Source organism: Sander vitreus, chromosome 13 (assembly GCF_031162955.1).
Source record: "Sander vitreus isolate 19-12246 chromosome 13, sanVit1, whole genome shotgun sequence".
In the NCBI taxonomy this organism is placed as follows: domain Eukaryota; kingdom Metazoa; phylum Chordata; class Actinopteri; order Perciformes; family Percidae; genus Sander; species Sander vitreus.
The window spans coordinates 13143142-13166057 of record NC_135867.1 but is presented as its reverse complement, the minus strand read 5'-3'; the positions used below and the strand labels follow the sequence as shown (position 1 = coordinate 13166057).

General features: G+C 39.2%; 1 protein-coding gene across 1 annotated transcript; it reads right to left on the bottom strand.

The window, feature by feature from the left end:
* Positions 1-17588: 17588 nt before the first annotated feature.
* On the bottom strand, positions 17589-19807 carry LOC144527684 (complement C1q-like protein 2). The gene is made up of 5 exons (XM_078265894.1): positions 19553-19807; positions 19164-19247; positions 18320-18403; positions 18124-18252; positions 17589-18033 (listed from the first exon to the last, which is right to left on the bottom strand). The coding sequence occupies exons 1-5, from the start codon at positions 19578-19580 to the stop codon at positions 17741-17743; spliced, it is 618 nt and encodes a 205-aa protein (XP_078122020.1). The 5' UTR covers positions 19581-19807; the 3' UTR covers positions 17589-17740.
* Positions 19808-22916: the final 3109 nt, after the last annotated feature.

Genomic DNA, 22916 nt, shown 5'->3' with positions numbered 1-22916 from the left:
ACACACACACACACACACACACACACACACACTTAAAGAAGGGAGAAGAGATCAAATATTCCACAAGCCACTGGCTAATTATTAACATGCCATGAGGAACTTAATATCAAAGACTGACCTGCGGTTTATTGATGCTATAAAGCTTTTGGATAAAATCAATCATAGGGAGACCGGAACAACAAGAGTACCCACACGTAGGCTAAGCTCACAGAAGCGCTCAAGATCAAGATCTAATTTGACACAGCTATCACCTTCATCAGATCTGCAAAGCAAAGCAAAACGCAGTGTGACCTCCAACCACAGGAGCGGCGACGAGACCATATGGCTCATTGTTTTTATGTAGGATGACTTGTTGTAAATGTGTTACTATAGTGTGCGAGTAGCTTTTATGGCAAGCTATAATGTATCAGAAAGGTGTTTCTCCAAAGGTAGGAGACTTATGCTGGGATCAGCCTACACAATGTCAGCCCGATAACTATGAAAATATGTTGGAAATGAAAATGAGGCATGACTGTTGCTCATTTTAAGTCATCGATGTGTTTTTATGCACAGTTTTTATTAATTTACGCGTGAAAAAGTTGATGTATGTAAACAGAAAATGCAACAAGGGTGTGCAAAGGAAACAGACTTAACAAATTAATACTTTTATGCCACATTTCCAGATTTTCTTTGCCTTTTTTACCAAAGTTAGACAACTTCAACGATAACTTTGGATCTGTTCTGTCCCTAGGGGCACAGATCACTTTTCAGTAAACAATTTCAAGCATAGTGAAGCCAAAGAGGACCCATGTTTGATTTAATTTCAGTAAACCTGTAACCAAGTGACTATGACACTCGGATGAGGATCCTACTGAATTCATCAGCTGTCACCCTCTGCACATGTTATGCTACAGGGAAGGGAATAACAGAGCCCACCTTCACAACATGTGATGTTGGTGCTATTAAGTGGGACAGTAAAGTTGGTCAGTCATGGCAAAGAATTTTGTCTCTCTGATGGCCTAATCTGACGCTGCGACCACCACAAAAAAAATGTGTAGCCTGATCTCGGTATTACTGTAGTCACACATCAAAAGTAACAGAGGGAGGAAAATAACTAAGTGTTTTTACGACCTCTGATATTACAATTAATTTGATAATAACTATGCATCCAAACTGAAGACTGAATGGCACAAATTCATGGATGGAAGTCACACGTTTAAAAATGCTAATTTGTAATTATTATATTTACAATTTACACTTAACAACTGCTTCTGTGACTTTGACTCTCACTCAGATTCTCCTCATTCCCTACATGTAACATTTACCGTTAGTTGTAAAAATAACATTTACAAACTAAATCCCATTTACTTTTATCCTACCGATGAAACCGCAAACTTTTGGTTGTGACATATTTTGAAGCTGAAATGGATATATCATGTTTTGGAATACAATTCTTCTGTTATTGAATAAAGCCCCACATGGAATACCTGTATTGCAGAATGATTGGATTTTGTGAGGATGATTGGCTTGATTCAATTTGCGCACAGGATTGCCCATTGTGTGCTGCAGCTGACACTGACTGTATAAATCACTAGTGACTGATCACAGAGAAAGACATTTTTACTATGCAATGTCTCAGCAAATGGATGCATGTTTGAATAATTTCAAGAAGAAAGTTAGGCATTAATATTGTGTGCGTGTGTGTGTGTGTGTGTGTGTGTGTGTGTGTGTGTGCGTGTGTGTGCATTCAGCCCAGCTCGGTTGCCTTTCTCCCTCCTTAGTGCTGCATGGATTTGCATCTCATTGACAAAGTTATCAGCTAAAGAAACTACACTCTCTGTGATTGCAGCAAAAAGCCTCTATAATGGTTCGTTTGAACCAAAATAAAGCACCTCTTTCTCCTGTTATTCTCACTGCGTCAATTCAAATGAAAAGCATAAACAATAAAAGATGAAGTTCTCATTTCACTGCCTGGTTCCTCTCTGAGGCATAGTGGTTACAGTATAACAAAACAAATACCCTTATATAGGTTTGTCTCAACAAAGACAGAAGCATACGGATACAACACACACACACACACACACACACACACACACACACACACACACACACACACACACACTCAAATCGTACTGAAACAAGCCCTGTAGACAAAATCAGTCAGTCTGCATCTACCATTTGTTCCGTGCAGTCAACTATTGCAACTATTGAGTTTTACATATTAGAGAAACCCCATCAGCTCAGATGACTGATGTGCAGCAATGACCTTGCCAGCTACAGACAAATGGCCCACACACAGTATGAGCGTAGCTAAACAAGCTCAGACATGCCCCGCCCAATATTTGTAATGTGCAGCCATCAAACAAGCTTGTATACTGACTTTGTGCCAGGTGGGCATTGGGATACAAAGCAACCATCAGTGCTTTGCTATCAGCTTTAAGATACTGTACCGGTACACCATCAGCACATAAAAATTACACCAAAATTACACGAGCCGTGATCTTAACTACCAGAATAGTTATGGCACGTAACTCCCCATAAAACCACAAATTCTCATTTTTACACATGGTTGTTTTGTTTTTTACTTTGGAGAGAGCCAGGCTAGCTGTTTCCCCCTGTTTTTATTATTTATCCTGAGTTTATCACCTGCATTCTCCAGCGATATACTGCAAACATGACAGTGGTTTAAATCTTTGTGTCTAGAAAGTGAATACACATAAATCCAAGAATATGGAACTATTACTTTAAATCCCTATAATACAGGACTAAACTAAACCTAATCCTAAACATGTCTTTTGATTGTAAATCCAAGAACAGTCCAAAATACTAAATACCAGAAGTAAGAACTGTACAAATCATCATTGTGGAGAATTGTCCTCAGAGAGAGGAGAAAGGACAGTGACAGAGTGAAACTGGGATGCCTCCAGTATATCTAACCACACTAACCATAAATTATGCACAAAGTATAAAATATTTGTTCTTGTATTCTATCCTATTATTATTTCATATATATTGTATCCTATTATTTCATGTATATTCTGTATGTGTGCTGTGTGTAACACTGTAATTTCCCATTTTTGAGCTCAAAACAAATCTATATATCTATATATCTATCCATCTATCTATCTATCTATCTATCTATCTATCTATCTATCTATCTATAAATCATAATAGATTAACTGTGATACATTTTAATGAAATATTTGTCAAATAATCTTCACTCCGCTTCAGTCAATTATCATAAATTGAATGAGGATGAATAAGGGTGAACCTGCCCAGTTATTGTCCTATTGTTCTTCAAACCATAGCCCAACTGCAGTAAGACTAGGTCATGGGATTACATTCAACTCTTCTGCCTCCATTTCTTTCTCTTATTCCTCGCCTAGTTCACCAGGGCGATACCAAGCGTGGAAGCATCTTTGAGTTAATCTGCAGTGGAGCAGAATAGCCATTGAAGGATCAATATCTCTGAAGAAGCAATACAGTGTGTATATCCCCTGGTACAAGTGTATAACTTGGCTTCTTCCCAAGATACAATTCTGCGAGATGACAATGCCCTTATTCTGTTTATATTGAATGTATTGCATTGTGTGAAAGAAAATATATTAAAACCCCTTGGTTGTGACTTTACTGGATGACAACCCCTGTCACCCAACTTTACCTCATCCACATGCCTCACACTCATGGAAAGAATGGGGTTTGCATTCTTGCTTTTGCTGAGACGAGGCCTCCAGCATCCAATTATTTCACTACTTCAAATGCCTTCACAGCAAAACCCTTTCAAAGGCCTGTTCTCTCTTTCTCTCCATGTAGGACGTGATTTCACTTCTTTATGTCTTTAAAGCCCTTCCTCTCCAGTCAGCGCTGCCTAGAATGCAATTCACAGTCTCTAAATGTGGCGCTGCCCCTTCTCTCCTATTACTCTAATCTGTGTGCCAAATGCCATGGGACAGATTACAGCTAAAACAGATGGGAGAAACAGTCTCAGGGTTTCAACAGAGGTAGGATGGCCATCTCCAGGGAAAATGAACTCTCTGAATGATACTCATTCTCCCCAATCTGATATTCCTCTGGCTGCTGGACATCACACTGTGATGAGTCCCTGTGAGGGAAACCCTCTCCCTCATCCACTTATCTCCCTCACTCTTCTTTACTTCTTAGAAAATCCTTTTTTGTGTGTAATCATAATCTCATCCGAGCGGATCCATCATTGCTACTGAGACAGTTTATGCAGCAAAGGCCCCTAAAGGGATTCTGTAATGGGGAAAGTTTCTTTTTTTTTTTATTATTGGACCTCATTTCAGCTTTATTTCTTTTTTTTACACACGATAAAAACAAACAAAGTAGGGAGGAACTAAGGCAAGGAGGAAGTCAGTCATTTCCATTTAATTTTTCTACAATGTGTTGGACAGTCCATGTACTAAAATCATATCATATATATCATATCAAGATCATATCACTAATCATATATTAAAAGTGGACATGTATTTATCTTTTTATCTTTTCTATTTATTTTATTTTATTATTACTGTCTACTTTCTTATATTTTTTCCCCCTTTCTTTTTCTTTTCATTAGAACGCACTACTGTAGATGGAGAAGCACCTTTCACTTACTGGGAAAATACTGTACATATGTTACGCATAGTGGAAAGTAACTAAATACATTTACTCAGGTAGGAAAAGTGTTGTTTGAATTAAGGTTGCCCCACTTTCTTCCGTCTGTGACATTGCACAAATGATGACATTTTAGTTACCAAAATAGATTTCTTCTTTCATTTACCAGCCCTCATCCCTGCTTGGGTTAATACGGTTCATGTAGAGTATCAATAAAAAACCCATTAAGGCTTTACAGCATAGTCCAGATTTAAATGTAAAAAGTTTCAATATGTGAACATTAGTGCAGTTCAGGTAACGTTTCTATATGAAGACCTACACTCAATGATAACAAATACAACTTCAATGAGTCTTTGATTTATTTGAATGTTGTTTTCATTGGATGACACAAGAGGGAAGTCAGATTCACATGTGTTTTGGAGCCAGTGGTGCAGAGATATATCAGCAGTTCTAAAGACACACAGTGTAGCCAATAACAACAGTGTTTGTGATAAATCTATCACACAGCAGTCTAAACAACATCCTCACAGTGGAAAGAGAAGGGAGCCACTGAAGGTGCTGTGGTTATCTCCATCGTCATAGACAGAATAGGTTGATGGGAGAACCAGGTGAATTGTATCTCCTGCTATCAGCTCCAAGACAACCGACTTAGTGAAATATTTATAAAGTTTATCTTCCTTCCACTCCACATTAAACATGATCTTCTGATTGTTCTTGAACACAAATACACCCATAAGACCTGTGTGATTACCACACACAGTGAACTGGAGATAGTAGACCCCTTTGACTGGTGCTGTGAAGAAACCTACAGAGTAAGAGTATAAGATGAAAAACAGTAACTGATTTATGTAGATGTACATGACTACACATGTTCATGTGACCTGCAGTACATTACCTGTAGCTGGATTGTAAGCATTGCCAATGTTGGTGAAGACCTTGCTGTATTTCAGTGTGATGTCTGTGTTGTGTGGCCCGACATATCCTGTATCAGTCAGAGCTGTGTAAAAGGCCACCTTTGGTTTCTCTGTCAATACACAAAAAAATATCAACATATGTCACTAAAACTTCACCTGGAATAAACATGTAATGTGTGTGTGTGTGTGTGTGTGTGTGTGTGTGTGTGTGTGTGTGTGTGTGTGTGTGTTGTGGATAAGAAGTTACAATCATCACCTGCATTTTCTCTCTCCAGCTGTTCAATTCTTGACTTGCTAACGAGAAGTTCCCTCTCAGTGCTGCTCAGTCTGGTCTGCAAGTCTGGAGTTAATGCAAAGACAGGGAATTTCAGAGCAGAGCAGACTGTTAACATGCACAACAAACAGTGGTGGAAGAAGTATTCAGATCCTTTACTTAATTAAAAGTACTACTACCACACTGTAAAAATACTCTGTTAAGTCCTGCATTGAAAATGTTACTTAAGTAAAAGTATGCAAGTACCATCAGGAAATGTGCCTAAAGTATTAAAAGTACTTCATGTAGAAAAATCCTTACATTTTAGAAACTGTAAACGATCAAAACAGTTCTATCAGTCAACTAAGTGTTTAATCCAATAATCATTTAACGGACTTGTAGGCCGATATATTGTTGGGTAGTTTAATTTAAAATAAAACATCATATTTTATGTGTTTTGTCTGCAAAAATCTTAATTTGTAAAGCAACTAGTAACTAAAGCTGTCAGATTAATGTAGTGAAGTAAAAAGTAGAATATTTCCCTCTGAAATGTAGTGGAGAAGAAGTAGAAAGTGGCATGAAAAGAAAAGACTCAAGAACAGTACAAGTACCTAAAATTTGTACTTAAGTAGAGTACTTGAGTAAATGTACTTAGTTACATTCCACCACTGACAACAAATGATATACAGTGTCTTGATGACAGACATTCATGGTCTCCAGGATGAATTGCAATCACTTTTGTGATCTCTTAACTTTTCATCTAGCGCCACCATTAATTAGCTATTAAAGGAGACATATCATGCACATGTTCAGGTTCATACTTGTCTTTTAGATTTCTACTAAAACCCTTTGGTATTACTGGAGACTAATGGAGACAATTTTTGAAATTAGTCCGGTATTGAGCGAGAGCCCTGTAGCTAAGCCACACCCGAAAACCGTCACAGGCCAATCGTGGCTTAGCAACCATAACTAGGCACGGGAGGTCTGTCAAGCTTTTCAGCTAGGGAAACATGCCGAAACGTTGTTACATTCAAGGGGGTAAGCTTCTCCTCACAACGCGCACCTCCTATGGCGCCATTTTGATGCTAACAAGCATTCACCCCCCCCCCCCGTTAGCATCCCATTGACTGCCATTCATTTTGGCGCCACTTTGACAGCGAATAACTTTACATCTGAAGTGTTTAAAGACTGTATTTGTCCATTATTTATTTCTAAAGAAACACAACAATGTATAAAAGGCTCCATTACCTTGTATCTTACGTTATGTGTGTGTAGTATACGTTTTTGTAAAAATAGGCTAACGATTGTGTCATAACCACGCCACTTACTGTCGCATAGTAGAGGAATTACCATATAGTACAGGAGAAGCTCACAGGCAGTTTCGACTTACATTAGCTGTTTAAGTTTAATTACTAATGTTAACTAGCATTTTAGTTAGCAATAATTAGCCTGTGTCCATGTTATCTCCTTACATATACCTACGCTCTCCGTCTCTGCAATATTCGGAATGATTGAGATTTCTCTTGGCACAGCTACCAGAACCAGTTGAAGGCTGCGCAGTAACGCTCAGCGCTCACCGGAAAAGTGCTTCTAATATCCTTCACTGGTCTCCGTCCAGAGGAACGGGATCTGTTGGTCCATTCTATATACAGGCTATGGTTACATTACATTTCATTTAGCTGACGCTTTTATCCAAAGCGACTTCCAATTAAGTGCTTTCAACCCTGAAGGTGCAAACTCCAGACAACAAGTAGTAAGTGCAAGTACATTAACTTTAAATAAGCAAAACTACAAAGAGCCATATGAAAGTGCAGCTTCAGGAAATCATTTTTTTTTTTCATGGTTATCCAGGTGTAGTCGGAAAAGATGTGTTTTGTTGTGCGTATGGATTGTGCAAATCTGATACCTGGTATCCTAAAAGTTTGGACGGGGTGGTGGAATTTTTTTCCCTTCCCGAAACCTAAAACCCAAGGGGAGAAATGCCATGCGTGGATCAAGCAGTATGGGAGGCCCCATTCACAACTAAATGTCGACAGGATTAACAAAAACACCTACGTTTGCTCCAAGGCAAGAACATGCTAATGTTAGCTAGCTGGCCAACTCAGCACAGCATTGCTTGGAAATAATGACTGTTCTTTGTTCATAATGCATATATTTGAACGTAAAATAAGATGATTAAAGGCAAGACGGAGGCTCACTGACATACTTTAAAATATATTTCAGCATTTTGTTAATCGCTAAAAATATAAGCAGGAGAATGTTATCATTGCAAAGTGGTCAGGCTAATGTCTTGTGTTTATTCCACAAGACTTATGGATAAACTGTTTGATTTATAATTATTAGATTATTTTCAAATTTCACTTACCCTGCTGTGCATGAACATAGCTGTTCCTCAATTTCTGTGTTCACCATTTGAATGGTCAGCGTATGAGGCGGCTGCTGCTTGTGCTGGGACCTATAGGCTTTAGCTTCAATTTTGATGAAATTATTCTCTAATCGGTTGCATATTATGTCGTGGATATATCCCTCAAATGCATACTGCAGTCCCTCTTGTCTTGCTCGCTCAGATATTTCACCTGTTCCCCAAAAATTACGAATGATCTCCTTGGGAATGTCTGACACCAGTGTATACATACTGTAATAGACGTGCCAGGCACGGAAGCTTGTCAGGCGTAGCAACAGTAACTAAGGAGGGCGGGGCTTAGAGAAGGGTCAATTACGCAATGTACTTCCACTAAAAGGGCTTGTTATGGCCACAGACAGGCTCAGATTATGTCTGACAACTTTTATTGAAAGGACTGTACAGAAAAATAAGATGTTTTCTTTTACCTTTTGCTTGATCTTGTCTGTTTGTTACTGTGGCTAACAAGTCTCACTCAAAAAGTAGTCTCATACTGAAATCTCGCGAGAGGTGACTTGCGTAGTGTGAGAGTTGGAGAGAAGATTGCCGGGAAGAGTTTGTTGTGTTGGAGTTAATGAGGCACATTTGCCCCATAGGATTAGATTGCAGACTGTTTTGTGGCTGCAGGCTACGGGGCTCCCGTTCTAAACTGGACCCTTTTCAAAAGTTGTTGTCCCGATTAGTCAATTAGGCACAAAAACATGAGAAAACATGTTGAAAAATACCAAAGGTTCCCTTTAATGTTTTAAAAAACACATTGTTGTTCTTATACTGTCTATCTAAATATAACTGTATTGCAAAGGTAGATCTCAAGCCGTGGGTGGAGATACTCAGATGGAGGGGGGCGGTATATTCTAATAAGCCTGCATGTGACATAGGATGGGGAGACAAATCTGAATGGCTTTTGAATCCAATGTTATCTGAGGCAGCCCACAAAAAACTGACTGGGTTGTCTTATTTCTCAGTTTGTGGCCTTGTAGGCACCAAAATGTATGTGCACAAGCACTAAAAAGTGAGTCTTCATAATATGTCCCATGTAATCATAGCATAGAAAACAACAAACCATGAAACGTATTAAACCATCATGTTTGTCAGTGAAATACCTGCATTCTCTTTTTCTAGGTCACTTGTTTTGCTCTCGGTGGCAGTCAGTCTCGTTTCCAAAGATCTCAGTTCTGTGGCTTGGACTGAAAAACAGAGAACGTTTGATTTGTTTGTGAAAGGTTAAATTCATTTCTTCAACAGTTTAACTAACACAATGAGCTCTTTTGTATTTTTCAATAAATGTAAATTAATAATCTTATCCATAATCTATAGATATTTAAAGATTTATTCTGGAACTCACAATAAGTGCATCAGTGCACTAACACACTTTATCACCTGCATTTTCTCTCTCCAGCTGGTCAATCCTGGACTTGCTAACAAGAAGTTCCCTCTCAGTGCTGCTCAGTCTGGTTTGCAAGTCTTGAGTTAATGCAAAGACAGGGAATTTCAGAGCAGAGCAAACTGTTAACATGCACAACAAATTATATACAGCATCTTGAGTCTCATCTTATCTGTTGAAGTGATACTAAAAATGTACTAGAAAGTACTGTAAATGTCCTGACAAGATTACACAATTCAACCCAGTCGAACACAAGGACAGTATCAAAACTCAACTCAGGAAATGTAACCAGTCTTTACCAGAATTCTCTTTCTGCAGCATCGCCACGTACACCTTGAGCTCCACCACCATGTCTCTCAGCGCCCTCACCTCTGCCCAGATGTCAGGGGTGGTTTGCTTTGTGGTCCGATCGATCGATTCCTCACCTGCATCTCTTGGAGCTGTCTCCTGAAACTGGCTGATCTCACCCATCTCGCCGAGGCCTCCCCCCTCCCCCTGAGCCCCTGACCCACACAGACCCAGCAGCAACAACAGCAAACCAAGAACAACCCTCATTGTCGAGTTACACGTCTTCACCAAGGTACAGTGGTAGAGTTGGCCTGTCTTATATAGCCTCCAAACTTCAGCTGGCTGAACGAATGGGAAAAACAACAAGTGTTTGTGTTTGATAGTTTGATTCAAGGCCTCAGATGATTCAATATGAGCTCTGTGTTGGTGAGAAAATACAAGCTGCTACAGGCTGGTGGAACACTTTTACTATGATACCGTCTCATGCAGTCACAGCTGTGCATACACCGTGTTCATTAATACACACACAGACGATAGTTACGTTATTGTAACTCCAGATTCTATGAGTAAATGCATAGCCCCCTAAGAGCTGTTGCTATTGGGATAAGGGCGATGTAGTGATGTAGTCAATGCTACCTGTGACACAAGGTCCACAAGCAGAACATAGACTAATTCCTCTTCTTATTTGCAATAGTCAATGTACAAGTCAATGTATCAAATAATATTTATTCTGATGAAAAATTTGGCATGATTATGAATTGGCCTAATACTGATTGTAAGGCCCATGTCATGATTGTGAGATTGCTTTAATAACGATAAAATTGATATGATTAATAACTGCAGAACACCCGCATTCCTCACAGCCACCCAGTGCAGGAGGGATGGAGACAGCAAAAAAACCACACATCCAACAGCGCATCATTTGCTGTTGAGTGAGGATAGGACCGAGAGAGGCAGGACGGTGAAACCGACAACGGCATAAATCGCTCACCCTCTTAGCCGATGTCAAGGCGAGGAGAAGCGCTGTTTTCAGTGACAGCATCCTGAGAGAGACGTGTGCCAGAGGCTCGAAAGGAGGATTCCCCAGAGCTCGGAGCACCAGGGCTAAATCCCATTGAGGTGTGAGAGAGCGCACAAAGGGTTTCTGAGCGCACAAAGGGTTTCTGTCATCTGACCCTCTTCAAAAAACGCATCACCAGGGGGTGCGTAAAAACCGAGCTCTCTCCATAGCCCTCGTGGCAAGATGAAATGGCTGCCGCGTAGGCTTTAACTGTAGACGGAGCCAAATCATTATCCACCAATGTTTGGAAGTAAGTTAACACGAGGGGCAGAGGACACAATGTGGGCTCTGCACCTTTCTCCACACACCAGCACTGGAAAGTGGACCATCGCCCTGCGTAACACGCCGTAGTAGAGGTGGCTCTCGCGCCCTGGATAGTGCGCACAATGGCAGGGGGCAAACTTAATCTCTCCAAGCGCTCCCACTCAGCGGCCAGGCCCATAGCCGCTGGCTTATTACCGGAAGGTGGGATATCGCACCGTTCAGCTGAGACAGAGCGTCCCTGTGCCACGGCAGTTGCTGAGGGGGCCCCGCCAGTAGTTGAACCAGAGTTGGGAACCAGGATGCACTTGTTCGCTCTGGTGCCACCAGAATGACCGGAAAAGCGTATAGGAGCGCTCTGGGCCAAGGTTGGTGGGAAAAGGCGTCGACCCCGAGAGGTGGATTGTCCCGTGTGTTCAAGGAGAACCACAGTGCGCACTGTGTATGCTCTCGTGAGGTGAACAGATCCACTTTTGCTCTCTCGAACCTGCTCCACAGCATCTGAAAGATAGTGGGATTCAACTTCCACTTGTTGTGAGAGCCCCCCCAACATTAGGTCTGCCACACGGTTCAAAACCGATGTACACCTGAGAGACAGTAGGTGTCTGTGGGCCCACAGTCGAGCCAAGCCGAGCGCACGCCCCCCTGACGGTTTATGTACGCAGCCTCCTCAAAAGGGCAGTGGCTGGTCGCCGCCGTGTATGGCTGGAGCGGCCACCGTATGTAAATAGTGATACAACTTTGAGGTGCATGTGAAATTGTAACATTTTTGTCACTTCAATGTAATCCTAAAACATGTTCTAGGGCAGTGGTTACAAAGTGGGGTCTGGGGACCCCGGGAGGTGCTTAAGGGGTCCCCAGCAAAAAGGGGAATAGTTTATTATTAATAAAATTCCATCCTTAATTAAAGCAATGACAGAATGTGACTATTTTGGTCATTGATTTCATATACTTTCTATAATAAAACATCTAAAAGCAAAAATCTTATCAGTTGGGGCTGTGGTCTATTTTGTGGTCATTTGTACCCGTTTAGGGGTCCTTGACATGAAAACGTTTGGGAACCACTGCCCTAGGGTACATTATAGTTTTGGTTGAAAATCATTTCTTAACACTGGACTCTTAGTCTAGAAAATCCCATTCTAAAATAAATATATATATATATATATATATATATATATATATATATATATATATATATATATATTATATAGACAGATGCAAATTAACGTAACTTTAACAATGCGTTGATGAAAAAAAGAACACTTTCACTTGGACATTTGACAAAATACCATTTACACAAGACCAAGGTTAGCCTTACTCATGAAGGGCAATAATGAACCAATTATTCGTCACTCTTCAGTCTATCATAAAGTCAGTCTAACAGATCGGTCCGAATAAACTAACATGCAGAATTTCTGGCTGTATGTTTGGTGTCCAGCCTGTCCATTTTTTGAGGATGTAATGAGGAGTGTAATGGAATAAAATTTCACTCAGTTAACCCACCTCTAGATTTGTGAAATGCAGTGCACACTGTTGTCAAAAATCTTTACAATGTAAATGACTACTAGACTATCTATTCACTATTGATTTTATTTTATTATTATTTTTCCCCCTTTCTTTTTCTTTTCATTAGAACGCACTACTGTAGATGGAGAGGCACCTTTCACTTACTGGGAAAATACTGTACATATGTTACGCATAGTGGAAAGTAACTAAACTCAGGTAAGAAAAGTGTTTGCCCCACTTTCTTCCGTCTGTGACATTGCACAAATGATGACATTTTAGTTACCAAAATAGATTTCTTCTTTCATTTACCAGCCCTCATCCCTGCTTGGGTTAATACGGTTCATGTAGAGTATCAATAAAAAACCCATTAAGGCTTTACAGCAAAGTCCAGATTTAAATGTAAAAAGTTTCAATATGTGAACATCAGTGCAGTTCAGGTAACGTTTCTATATGAAGACCTACACTCAATGATAACAAATACAACTTCAATGAGTCTTTGATTTATTTGAATGTTGTTTTCATTGGATGACACAAGAGGGAAGTCAGATTCACATTTTTTTTTTATGCAGTAAATCACAGTGTAGTCAATAACAACAGTGTTTGTGATAAATCTATCACACAGCAGTCTAAACAACATCCTCACAGTGGAAAGAAAAGGGAGCCACTGAAGGTGCTGTGGTTATCTCCATCGTCATAGACAGAATAGGTTGATGGGAGAACCAGGTGAATTGTATCTCCTGCTATCAGCTCCAAGACAACAGAGTTAGTGAAATACTTATAAAGTCTAACTTCCTCCCACTCCAAATTAAACATGATCTTCTGATTGTTCTTGTATACGTATATACCCACAACAGCTTTGTTGTTACCACACACAGTGAACTGGAGATAGTAGACCCCTTTGACTGGTGCTGTGAAGAAACCTACAGAGTAAGAGTATAAGATGAAAAACAGTAACTGATTTATGTAGATGTACATGACTACACATGTTCATGTGACCTGCAGTACATTACCTGTAGCTGGATCGTAAGTATTGCCAATGTTGGTGAAGACCTTGCTGTATTTCAGTGTGGTGTCTGTGTTGTGTGGCCCGACATATCCTGTATCAGTCAGAGCTGTGTAAAAGGCCACCTTTGGTTTCTCTGTCAACACACAAAAAAATATCAACGTATGCCATCGAACTTCACCTGGGGCCTGGGGCCTGGGGCTTTTGAATCCAATGTTATCTGAGGCAGCCCACAAAAAACTGACTGGGTTGTCTTATTTCTCAGTTTGTGGCCTTGTAGGCACCCAAATGTATGTGCACAAGCACTAAAAAGTGAGTCTTCATAATATGTCCCATATAATCATAGCATAGAAAACAACAAACCATGAAACGTATTAAACCATCATGTTTGTCAGTGAAATACCTGCATTCTCTTTTTCTAGGTCACTTGTTTTGCTCTCGGTGGCAGTCAGTCTCGTTTCAAAAGATCTCAGTTCTGTGGCTTGGACTGAAAAACAGAGAATGTTTGATTTGTTTGTAAAAGGTAAAATTAATGTCTTCAACAGTTTAACTAACACAATGAGCTCTTTTGTATTTTTCAATAAATGCAAATTAATTATCTTATCCATAATCTATAGATATTTAAAGATTTATTCTGGAACTTACAATAAGTGCATCAGTGCACTGACACACTTTATCACCTGCATTTTCTCTCTCCAGCTGGTCAATCCTGGACTTGAGCAAACTGTTAACATGCACAACAAATTACATACAGCATCTTGAGTCTCATCTTATCTGTTGAAGTGATACTAAAAATGTACTAGAAAGTACTGTAAATGTCCTGACAAGATTACACAATTCAACCCAGTCGAACACAAGGACAGTATCAAAACTCAACTCAGGAAATGTAACCAGTCTTTACCAGAATTCTCTTTCTGCAGCATCGCCACGTACACCTTGAGCTCCACCACCATGTCTCTCAGCGCCCTCACCTCTGCCCAGTTGTCAGGGGTGGTTTGCTTTGTGGTCTGCTCGGTCGATTCCTCACCTGCATCTCTTGTAGCTGTCTCCTGAAACTGGCTGATCTCACCCATCTCGCCGAGGCCTCCCCCCTCCCCCTGAGCCCCTGACCCACACAGATCCAGCAGACCCAGCAGCAACAACAGCAAACCAAGAACAACCCTCATTGTCGAGTTACACGTCTTCACCAAGGTACAGTGGTAGAGTTGGCCTGTCTTATATAGCCTCCAAACTTCAGCTGGCTGAACGAATAGGAAAAACAACAAGTGTTTGTGTTTGATAGTTTGATTGAAGGCCTCAGATGATTCAATATGAGCTCTGTGTTGGTGAGAAAATACAAGCTGCTACAGGCTGGTGGAACACTTTTACTATGACACCGTCTCATGCAGTCACAGCTGTGCATACACCGTGTTCATTAATACACACACAATATCGACGATATGGACAAATGGACGATATAAGCTCCTTCAGACCGATTAAGTATTGGGTCAAAGGTCAGGGTCAGATAATCATACATTCACTCTTAGTAGATATAAGGTACAAACCCTCCTGAAGCATTTTGATGGCTCACATTGTAAAGGTTTTGTTTAGATTGCGGATTATATAGTATTTTATAGTATTTTGGTTACGTTTTAGTTTACTTTAGATACATTGTTATAGATTGGACTTCACTTTACTTTGATATCAAATTAAGTTCTGGTTATTAATAACATGAAACAATAAAACATGAAAAAGTACTTTTTAGAGGCACTATAGACCAACACTAGAAGTTCTTGTGGCTGTGGTTTATTTGACATTAACTGTTATAAGTGTTAAACACATTCTTTTCCATATGTTTATTTGGATGCAGATCCAAATGCAGGTGAAATAACAATGTAAAGGATTGTGCTGTATTGATGGAGGTTTAGCTCTCCTGTTGCTTTTTGGTGTTTTATTTAACTACATAAAGTATGTTACTATTTATGTAAACAGATTGTTAGTTTGACTAAAAGTTGATGATTGAATGAAATCTCCAATATTGACTCAAAATGAGAAATCCATATTTGTTCAAGCCCATGCCCTCTCACTGAAGTGAAGATGTCTATACAAACATCTATCACTGGAGGGTGGTATTTCCCTGTTACGGAAGAGGATAAGGGCCACGTGAAAAAATGTATTGAGTTCTGAGTTTGAAGTCATTCTGAGAATAAAGTCAGAATTCTGACTTTTCTCTCAGAATTCTGACTTTTCTCTCAGAATTCTGACTTTATGTGGCTCTAATCCTCTTCTGTACCCTGCTGTATAATATGTATCAGCTGCAGTATATTATTTTTTTAATGTTTTTTTGCTTGAGTAAGATTTTTAAATGCAGGAATTTAACTTGTAATGAAATATTTTACATTAATGTAATGGTATTTTTACTTAAAGTGACTATATGTAATGTTGGAATGTTTCTCAAACTGTGTAATTTTTCATCTGATGATCATAAATGACCTGTAACAGGAAACGAGACTTACAGTGAAAAGAACGCTATTTTTATATAGTTTTTTTAAATGCCTCTGCCCGGGTCTGATTTTTCCTGCGAAGTCACAGAATGAGTTACGGCAGGTAGACAGCGCTGCAGAGCACTTTCTGACGGGTCACAGATTTCGGCATAACACCGGAAAAGCCTGTGTTAGTGAGTATCCAGCCAGGTAAAGGGTACCAGGAGATTTCTTTATATAGGCCTAAATGTATTTTGACAGATATCTGCTGTAGTTATGGCTGATGCTGGGGCAGAAAAAAAAGAAACTAAACGAAGAACAACTAAACGCTAAAAGGGAAAGTGAAAAACAACGGGCGAAATCGTGTCATTCTGTCGGGCTTTCAACAGATGGAGACAATTACGGGATTATAAATGATTCAAAAACGTCCCCGAATTGGCCCTTGGGTATGTAATGTGTCTATTTCATTCATAAAATGACTTAAGATTGCGCGATGTGGTTGTACGTCAGTAGCTTAGATTAAATTATGTCCCCCTTCCATTTAGCGTGGACGTTTTGTTCTTTTTAGTCCTTGTTTGTGTTGGCCTACTATTTTCTTTTCCCTTGTCCCCCTGTACTTGTGTAAAGCGTCTTTGGGTTTCATGAAACGTGCTATATAAATCTAAGTTATTATACGTTGGTTGATACAACAATCTCTTAATGCTTTGGCTCGTGACACAGTGACGGTAGTCTATATCCTTGACGTTCCACTTCCGGGATTGCTCCGGTGCCACAGCGAAATCCGCCGGATGCATGTATTTTCACCGATTTCCATTTCCTTCCACTTTCTTTTTTTTGAATTTTAAACTCCGGTGGATTTATGAGGACTATGGTTGATCTGCTCCTCAGATCTCTGTGTGGTAAATTGAGACAGCTAGGTAGACTATCTGTCCAATCTAAGTTTTCTCTCACATGACTATTTTGCAGCGGCTCCGTCCGGCGCTTAGGTGGAGTGTGGAGTAGTCAGACTCTCCTCCGCTCCGCAGCGTGTGGATGGTCTGGCAAAGCAAGACTACAGTGACAGTGATACTCGGTTTAGCTCATGATACATCCAAAGAAGGCTAAGTTACCGTATGCAACACTTGAAATGCAACGATGCATCTGTAATGTATTATTTTATTGTAAATGAATGATTTTCTGTCTGAGCAAATTATTTATCGTGACTATATGACCTCCCGGTAACGCTAACTCAGTAATCTACAGTGAGCAATACAGCACCGTAAAGAAAAGATCTTTACGGTAGCGGCCTTGGTAAAAACACTACCGCTTTTGTCCAAAGCGGACGCTAGAATTAACACAAACTGAAATTTACATATAGCCACTTTAAGTAAAGGATCTTATTACTTGTACCACCACTTTTGCTGACAGCTCACAGTTACCAACATAAACTTTGTTTATCAAACACAACTTTAATGACACAAAACGGAAGTCAGATTCAGAATCACATTATTTGATACAGGCAGTAAATGTACAGACGTGTTTTGGAGTCGGTGGTGCAGAGATATATCAGCAGTTCTAAAGACACACAGTTTAGCCAATAACAACAGTGTTTGTGATAAATCTATCACACAGCAGTCTAAACAAAATCCTCAAGTGGAAAGAGAAGGGAGCCACTGAAGGTGCTGTGGTTATCTCCATCGTCATAGACAGAATAGGTTGATGGGAGAACCAGGTGAATTGTATCTCCTGCTTTCAGCTCCAAGACAACAGAGTTAGTTACATGCTCAACACTCACTTTTTCCATTATCTCATCAGTAAGCATGATCTTCTGGTTGTTCTTGAACACAAATACACCCATAAGACCTGTGTGGTTACCACACACAGTGAACCGGAGATAGTAGACCCCTTTGACAGGTGATGTGAAGAAACCTACAGAGTAAGAGTATAAAATGAAAAACAGTAACTAATTTATGTAGATGTACATGACTACACATGTTCATGTGACCTGCAGTACATTACCTGTAGCTGGATTGTAAGCATTGCCAATGTTGGTGAAGAGCTTGCTGTATTTCAATATGGTGTCTGTGTTGTGTGGTCCGACATATCCTGTATCAGTCAGAGCTGTGTAAAAGGCCACCTTTGGTTTCTCTGTCTACACAAAAGTGAATGTCATTAGTGTGTGTGTGTGTTGTGGATAAGAAGTTACAATCATCACCTGCATTTTCTCTCTCCAGCTGTTCAATTCTTGACTTGCTAACGAGAAGTTCCCTCTCAGTGCTGCTCAGTCTGGTCTGCAAGTCTGGAGTTAATGCAAAGACAGGGAATTTCAGAGCAGAGCAAACTGTTAACATGCACAACAAACAGTGTTGGAAGAAGTATTCAGATCCTTTACTACTACTACCATACTATAAAGTCCTGCATTGAAAATGTTACTTAAGTAAAAGTATGCAAGTACCATCAGGCAAATGTACCTAAAGTATTAAAAGTACTTAATGTAGAAAAATCCTTACATTTTAGAAACTGTAAACGATCAAAACAGTTCTATCAGTCAACTAAGTGTTTAATCTGATAATCATTTAACGGACTTGTAGGCCGATATATTGTTGGGTAGTTTAATTTAAAATAAAACATATTTTATAAACTACATGTGTTTTGTGTGCAAAAATCTTAATTTGTAAAGTAACTAGCAACTAAAGCTGTCAGATTAATGTAGTGAAGTAAAAAGTAGAATATTTCCCTCTGAAATGTAGTGGAGTAGAAGTAGAAAGTGACATGAAAAGAAAAGACTCAAGAACTCAAACTCAACTCAAATTTGTACTTAAGTAGAGTACTTGAGTAAATGTACTTAGTTACATTCCACCACTGACAACAAATGATATACAGTGTCTTGATGACAGACATTCATGGTTTCCAGGATGAATTGCAATCACTTTTTTGATCTCTTAACTTTTCATCTAGCGCCACCATCAGGTCAAAATTTGACCTGCTATTAAAGGAGACATATCATGCACATGTTCAGGTTCATACTTGTGTTGTGGATAAGAAGTTACAATCATCACCTGCATTTTCTCTCTCCAGCTGTTCAATCCTGGACTTGCTAATGAGAAGTTCCCTCTCAGTGCTGCTTAGTCTGGTCTGCAAGTCTGGAGTTAATGCAAAGACAGGGAATTTCAGAGCAGAGCAGACTGTTAACATCAGAAAAAGCTTTTATTCTCATTGCATGAAAATACAACAAACACTCAAGTGATGCATTCCAACATAAAAAACATAAAACACAAGAATGCACAACAAATTATATACAGTATCTTGACCCTCATCTTATCTGTGGAATTAATCATTGTACAAGAAAGTACTGTAAATGTCCCTGACAAGATTACACACTTTACAACACAGTTTAACACATAAAGGACATTATTAACACTCAAAAGGAAAAGTAACTAGTCTTTACCAGAATTCTCTCTCAGCAGCAGCTCCATGTGCACCTTGTTGAGGATCAGCTGTTTTCAGTTAATTCACCTGGCTCTCGCTATATCCTTCATTCTGGCCTCCATGTTCCTCTGCTCCACCACCATGTCCCTCAGCGCTCTCACTCTGCCCAGATGTCAGGGGTGGTTTGCTTTGTGTTCTGCTCGGTCGATTCCTCACCTGCATCTCTTGTAGCTGTCTCCTGAAACTGGCTGATCTCACCCATCTCGCTGAGGCCTCCCCCCTCCCCCTGAGCCCCTAACCCACACAGACCCAGCAGCAACAACAGAAAAACCAAGAACAACCCTCATTGTCCAGTTACACTATACGAAAATATATATGGGAACGAACGAATGGGAAAAACAAGTGTTTTTGTTTGATAGTTTGATTGAAGGCCTCAGATGATTCAATATGAGCTCTGTGTTGGTGAGAAAATACAAGCTGCTACAGGCTGGTGGAACACTTTTACTATGATACCGTCTCATTATGAATTGACTTGGTTGTAAAGCTGGATGTTGTGATAATTAGCTACATTTGATCTCCACAGAATAGTATAAATAGCGACCTCATGTCATTTCAGTTACAAATGAATTTGCTTGATTTGCAAAGACCTGTGGAACTCTGACAGACTAAAGTCTAAACTTGTTACCTCCACGAAAATAAGTTTTTAGTCCTAAATGATAACAGATGTTTCAAAACATCTGCGTTATCCTGAAATATGTAGTGGCCATTCATATATAGACTGCACCACAGTGACATTTTTATTTTAAATGACCTCTGGCATAGAATCTGACTCACATGGCATTTTGTACAAATGTCAATATTTCTGGACTGGATTTTATTTATTCTGCAAAAATCATGACCAACATCAGCCAATCGGATTGTCTGCCAGTATGTATATTGTAATGCATATTCAAATGCAGATTCGGATTTCTAAGAATTATCTATTATTAAAACAAGAAAATTGTGTGGCCTTGATGGGGTGTAGTGTAACATACTGCATTTATCTGACACATTAGGAGGCAAGAATTAATTTTAGAATTAATAGAGAAAATTATCTATGAAACAACTCCTGATGTCCGCACAAACATGAAGCAAATCAAGTATTATTATATGATCACTGTTAATGTAATGAAATAATATACACAAAATAACTTGATAAAATATTGACACAACTTTGAGGTGCATGTGTGAAATTGTAACATTTTTGTCACTTCAATGTAAACCTAAAACATGTTCTAGGGCAGTGGTTACAAAGTGGGGTCTGGGGACCCCGGGAGGTGCTTAAGGGGTCCCCAGCAAAAAGGTGAATAGTTTATTATTAATAAAATTCCATCCTTAATTAAAGCAATGACAGAATGTGACTATTTTGGTCATTGATTTCATACACTTTCTATAATAAAACATCTAAATGCAAAAATCTTATCAGTTGGGGCTGTGGTCTATTTTGTGGTCATTTGTACCCGTTTAGGGGTCCTTGACATGAAAACGTTTGGGAACCACTGCCCTAGGGTACATTATACTTTCGGTTGAAAATCATTTCTTAACACTGGACTCAAATTTGTCTAGAAAATCCCATTCTAAAATATAAAAAAAAAGAATAATTCTTTTTACAATGACAAACCTCAAAAAACATGTATGGTGATGTTATTTAAGGATTTATAGCACAAATAAATAAGGTCAAAGATGCAAATTAACGTAACTTCAACAATGCGTTGATGAAAAAAAGAACACTTTCACTTGGACATTTGACAAAATACCATTTACACAAGACCAAGGTTAGCCTTACTCATGAAGGGCAATAATGAACCAATTATTCGTCACTCTTCAGTCTATCATAAAGTCAGTCTAACAGATCGGTCCGAATAAACTAACATGCAGAATTTCTGGCTGTATGTTTGGTATCCAGCCTGTCCCTTTTTGAGGATGTAATGAGGAGTGTAATGGAATAAAAGTTCACTCAGTTAACCCACCTCTAGATTTGTGAAATGCAGTGCACACTGTTGTCAAAAATCTTTACAATGTAAATTACTACTAGACTTAACCAAGTTAAATGAAAACAGCTTGTTTAAAAAGGTAAACATTAATGGATGCCATACTGTTTATCTCAGGGGGAAAAAAATAATTACATTCTACCAGCAGTGATTGTCTCCAACACTAACCCTGAGAAGTACATGAGCTGAGGAACATACTGTAAAAGAAAACAGGAAAGCCTTGAATCTGCTATTCTGCAAACAATTCAGGGTATGACATCAACCCCCAACTTAACGTACACCTAATGCTAAGACGCATGAGCATAATGATACCAAATAAAACCTTAGAAACTCAAATCAAAATAGTAAAAAAAAAGTTCAAGGCACATCAACAGTCTAGAATACAAAATATAAAAATTTGAAATGGCAGAGCTCAAGCTTGTAGCTGTATACTACATTTCTATCAACTACCACGATGAGACACTAGAAACAATAAAGGCACTTGTGTGCTGTTAATAATAGAGGCAGTCCATGAACCAAGTAACAAACAGCAAACAAACACAAGTGAAGGACCAAAAGAAAGATCAAAAACTGCATTTAACATCGTTATGGAGCGTCACATCTAGACACTGTCCCTGCGCACATCTGCTGGTCAGATTTAGATTTTTCTGTGAGTTGCAATGACTACTTTTATAAATTCCATTTTCTGTGCAAGTTCACAATGTCAATTTTCACATTGAGAGTTGTCTTTAGTGTATTTGTAGTGTTCAAAGCTACATTCAACAATAACTTGGTAAATGTATAATCAGAAATGTGGGCTTTTTATTTACTATTTTCAAAAGTTTAGGAAACACTTTGCTGGTTTGAAAGAAAATGACCATATTTACAAAATCAAATTTTATATGTATAACTTTTCAGAATTTCCCCCAGCCTGAAAAGATAATTTACCTCATTACATCCAATGCAGGAACTTTGCCTAAAGCCATTTTGTGTCAAATGTTAACCTCAATCTCTGTACCAACATGTTGTTAAGGCAATAATGTATAACTTGTCATTAGGTTACAATATTATATCTGACCATCTTACAGCTAAGCATCCCTTAAAACCACAGAAAAACATCAGCAACTCATTCATACATCCATCCTCAGCACCATGTCCCAAATCAGTGTTAGATACACACATTAATGTGTTCATTTTATATAAAAGAAGTGTGGAAGGTGCTGCAGTGTAGCAGGTGGTACAATCTAGCATGACAACCTGTGCAGGCAGCCAAAAGTGGCTGTTTTGTTGTTGAGGATAGATTAAAAGTCTTTACAAAGCACACAGTCATGGTGTATGTGAGTGTCTGTCTGTTAGTTTCAGCCAGGTAAAAAA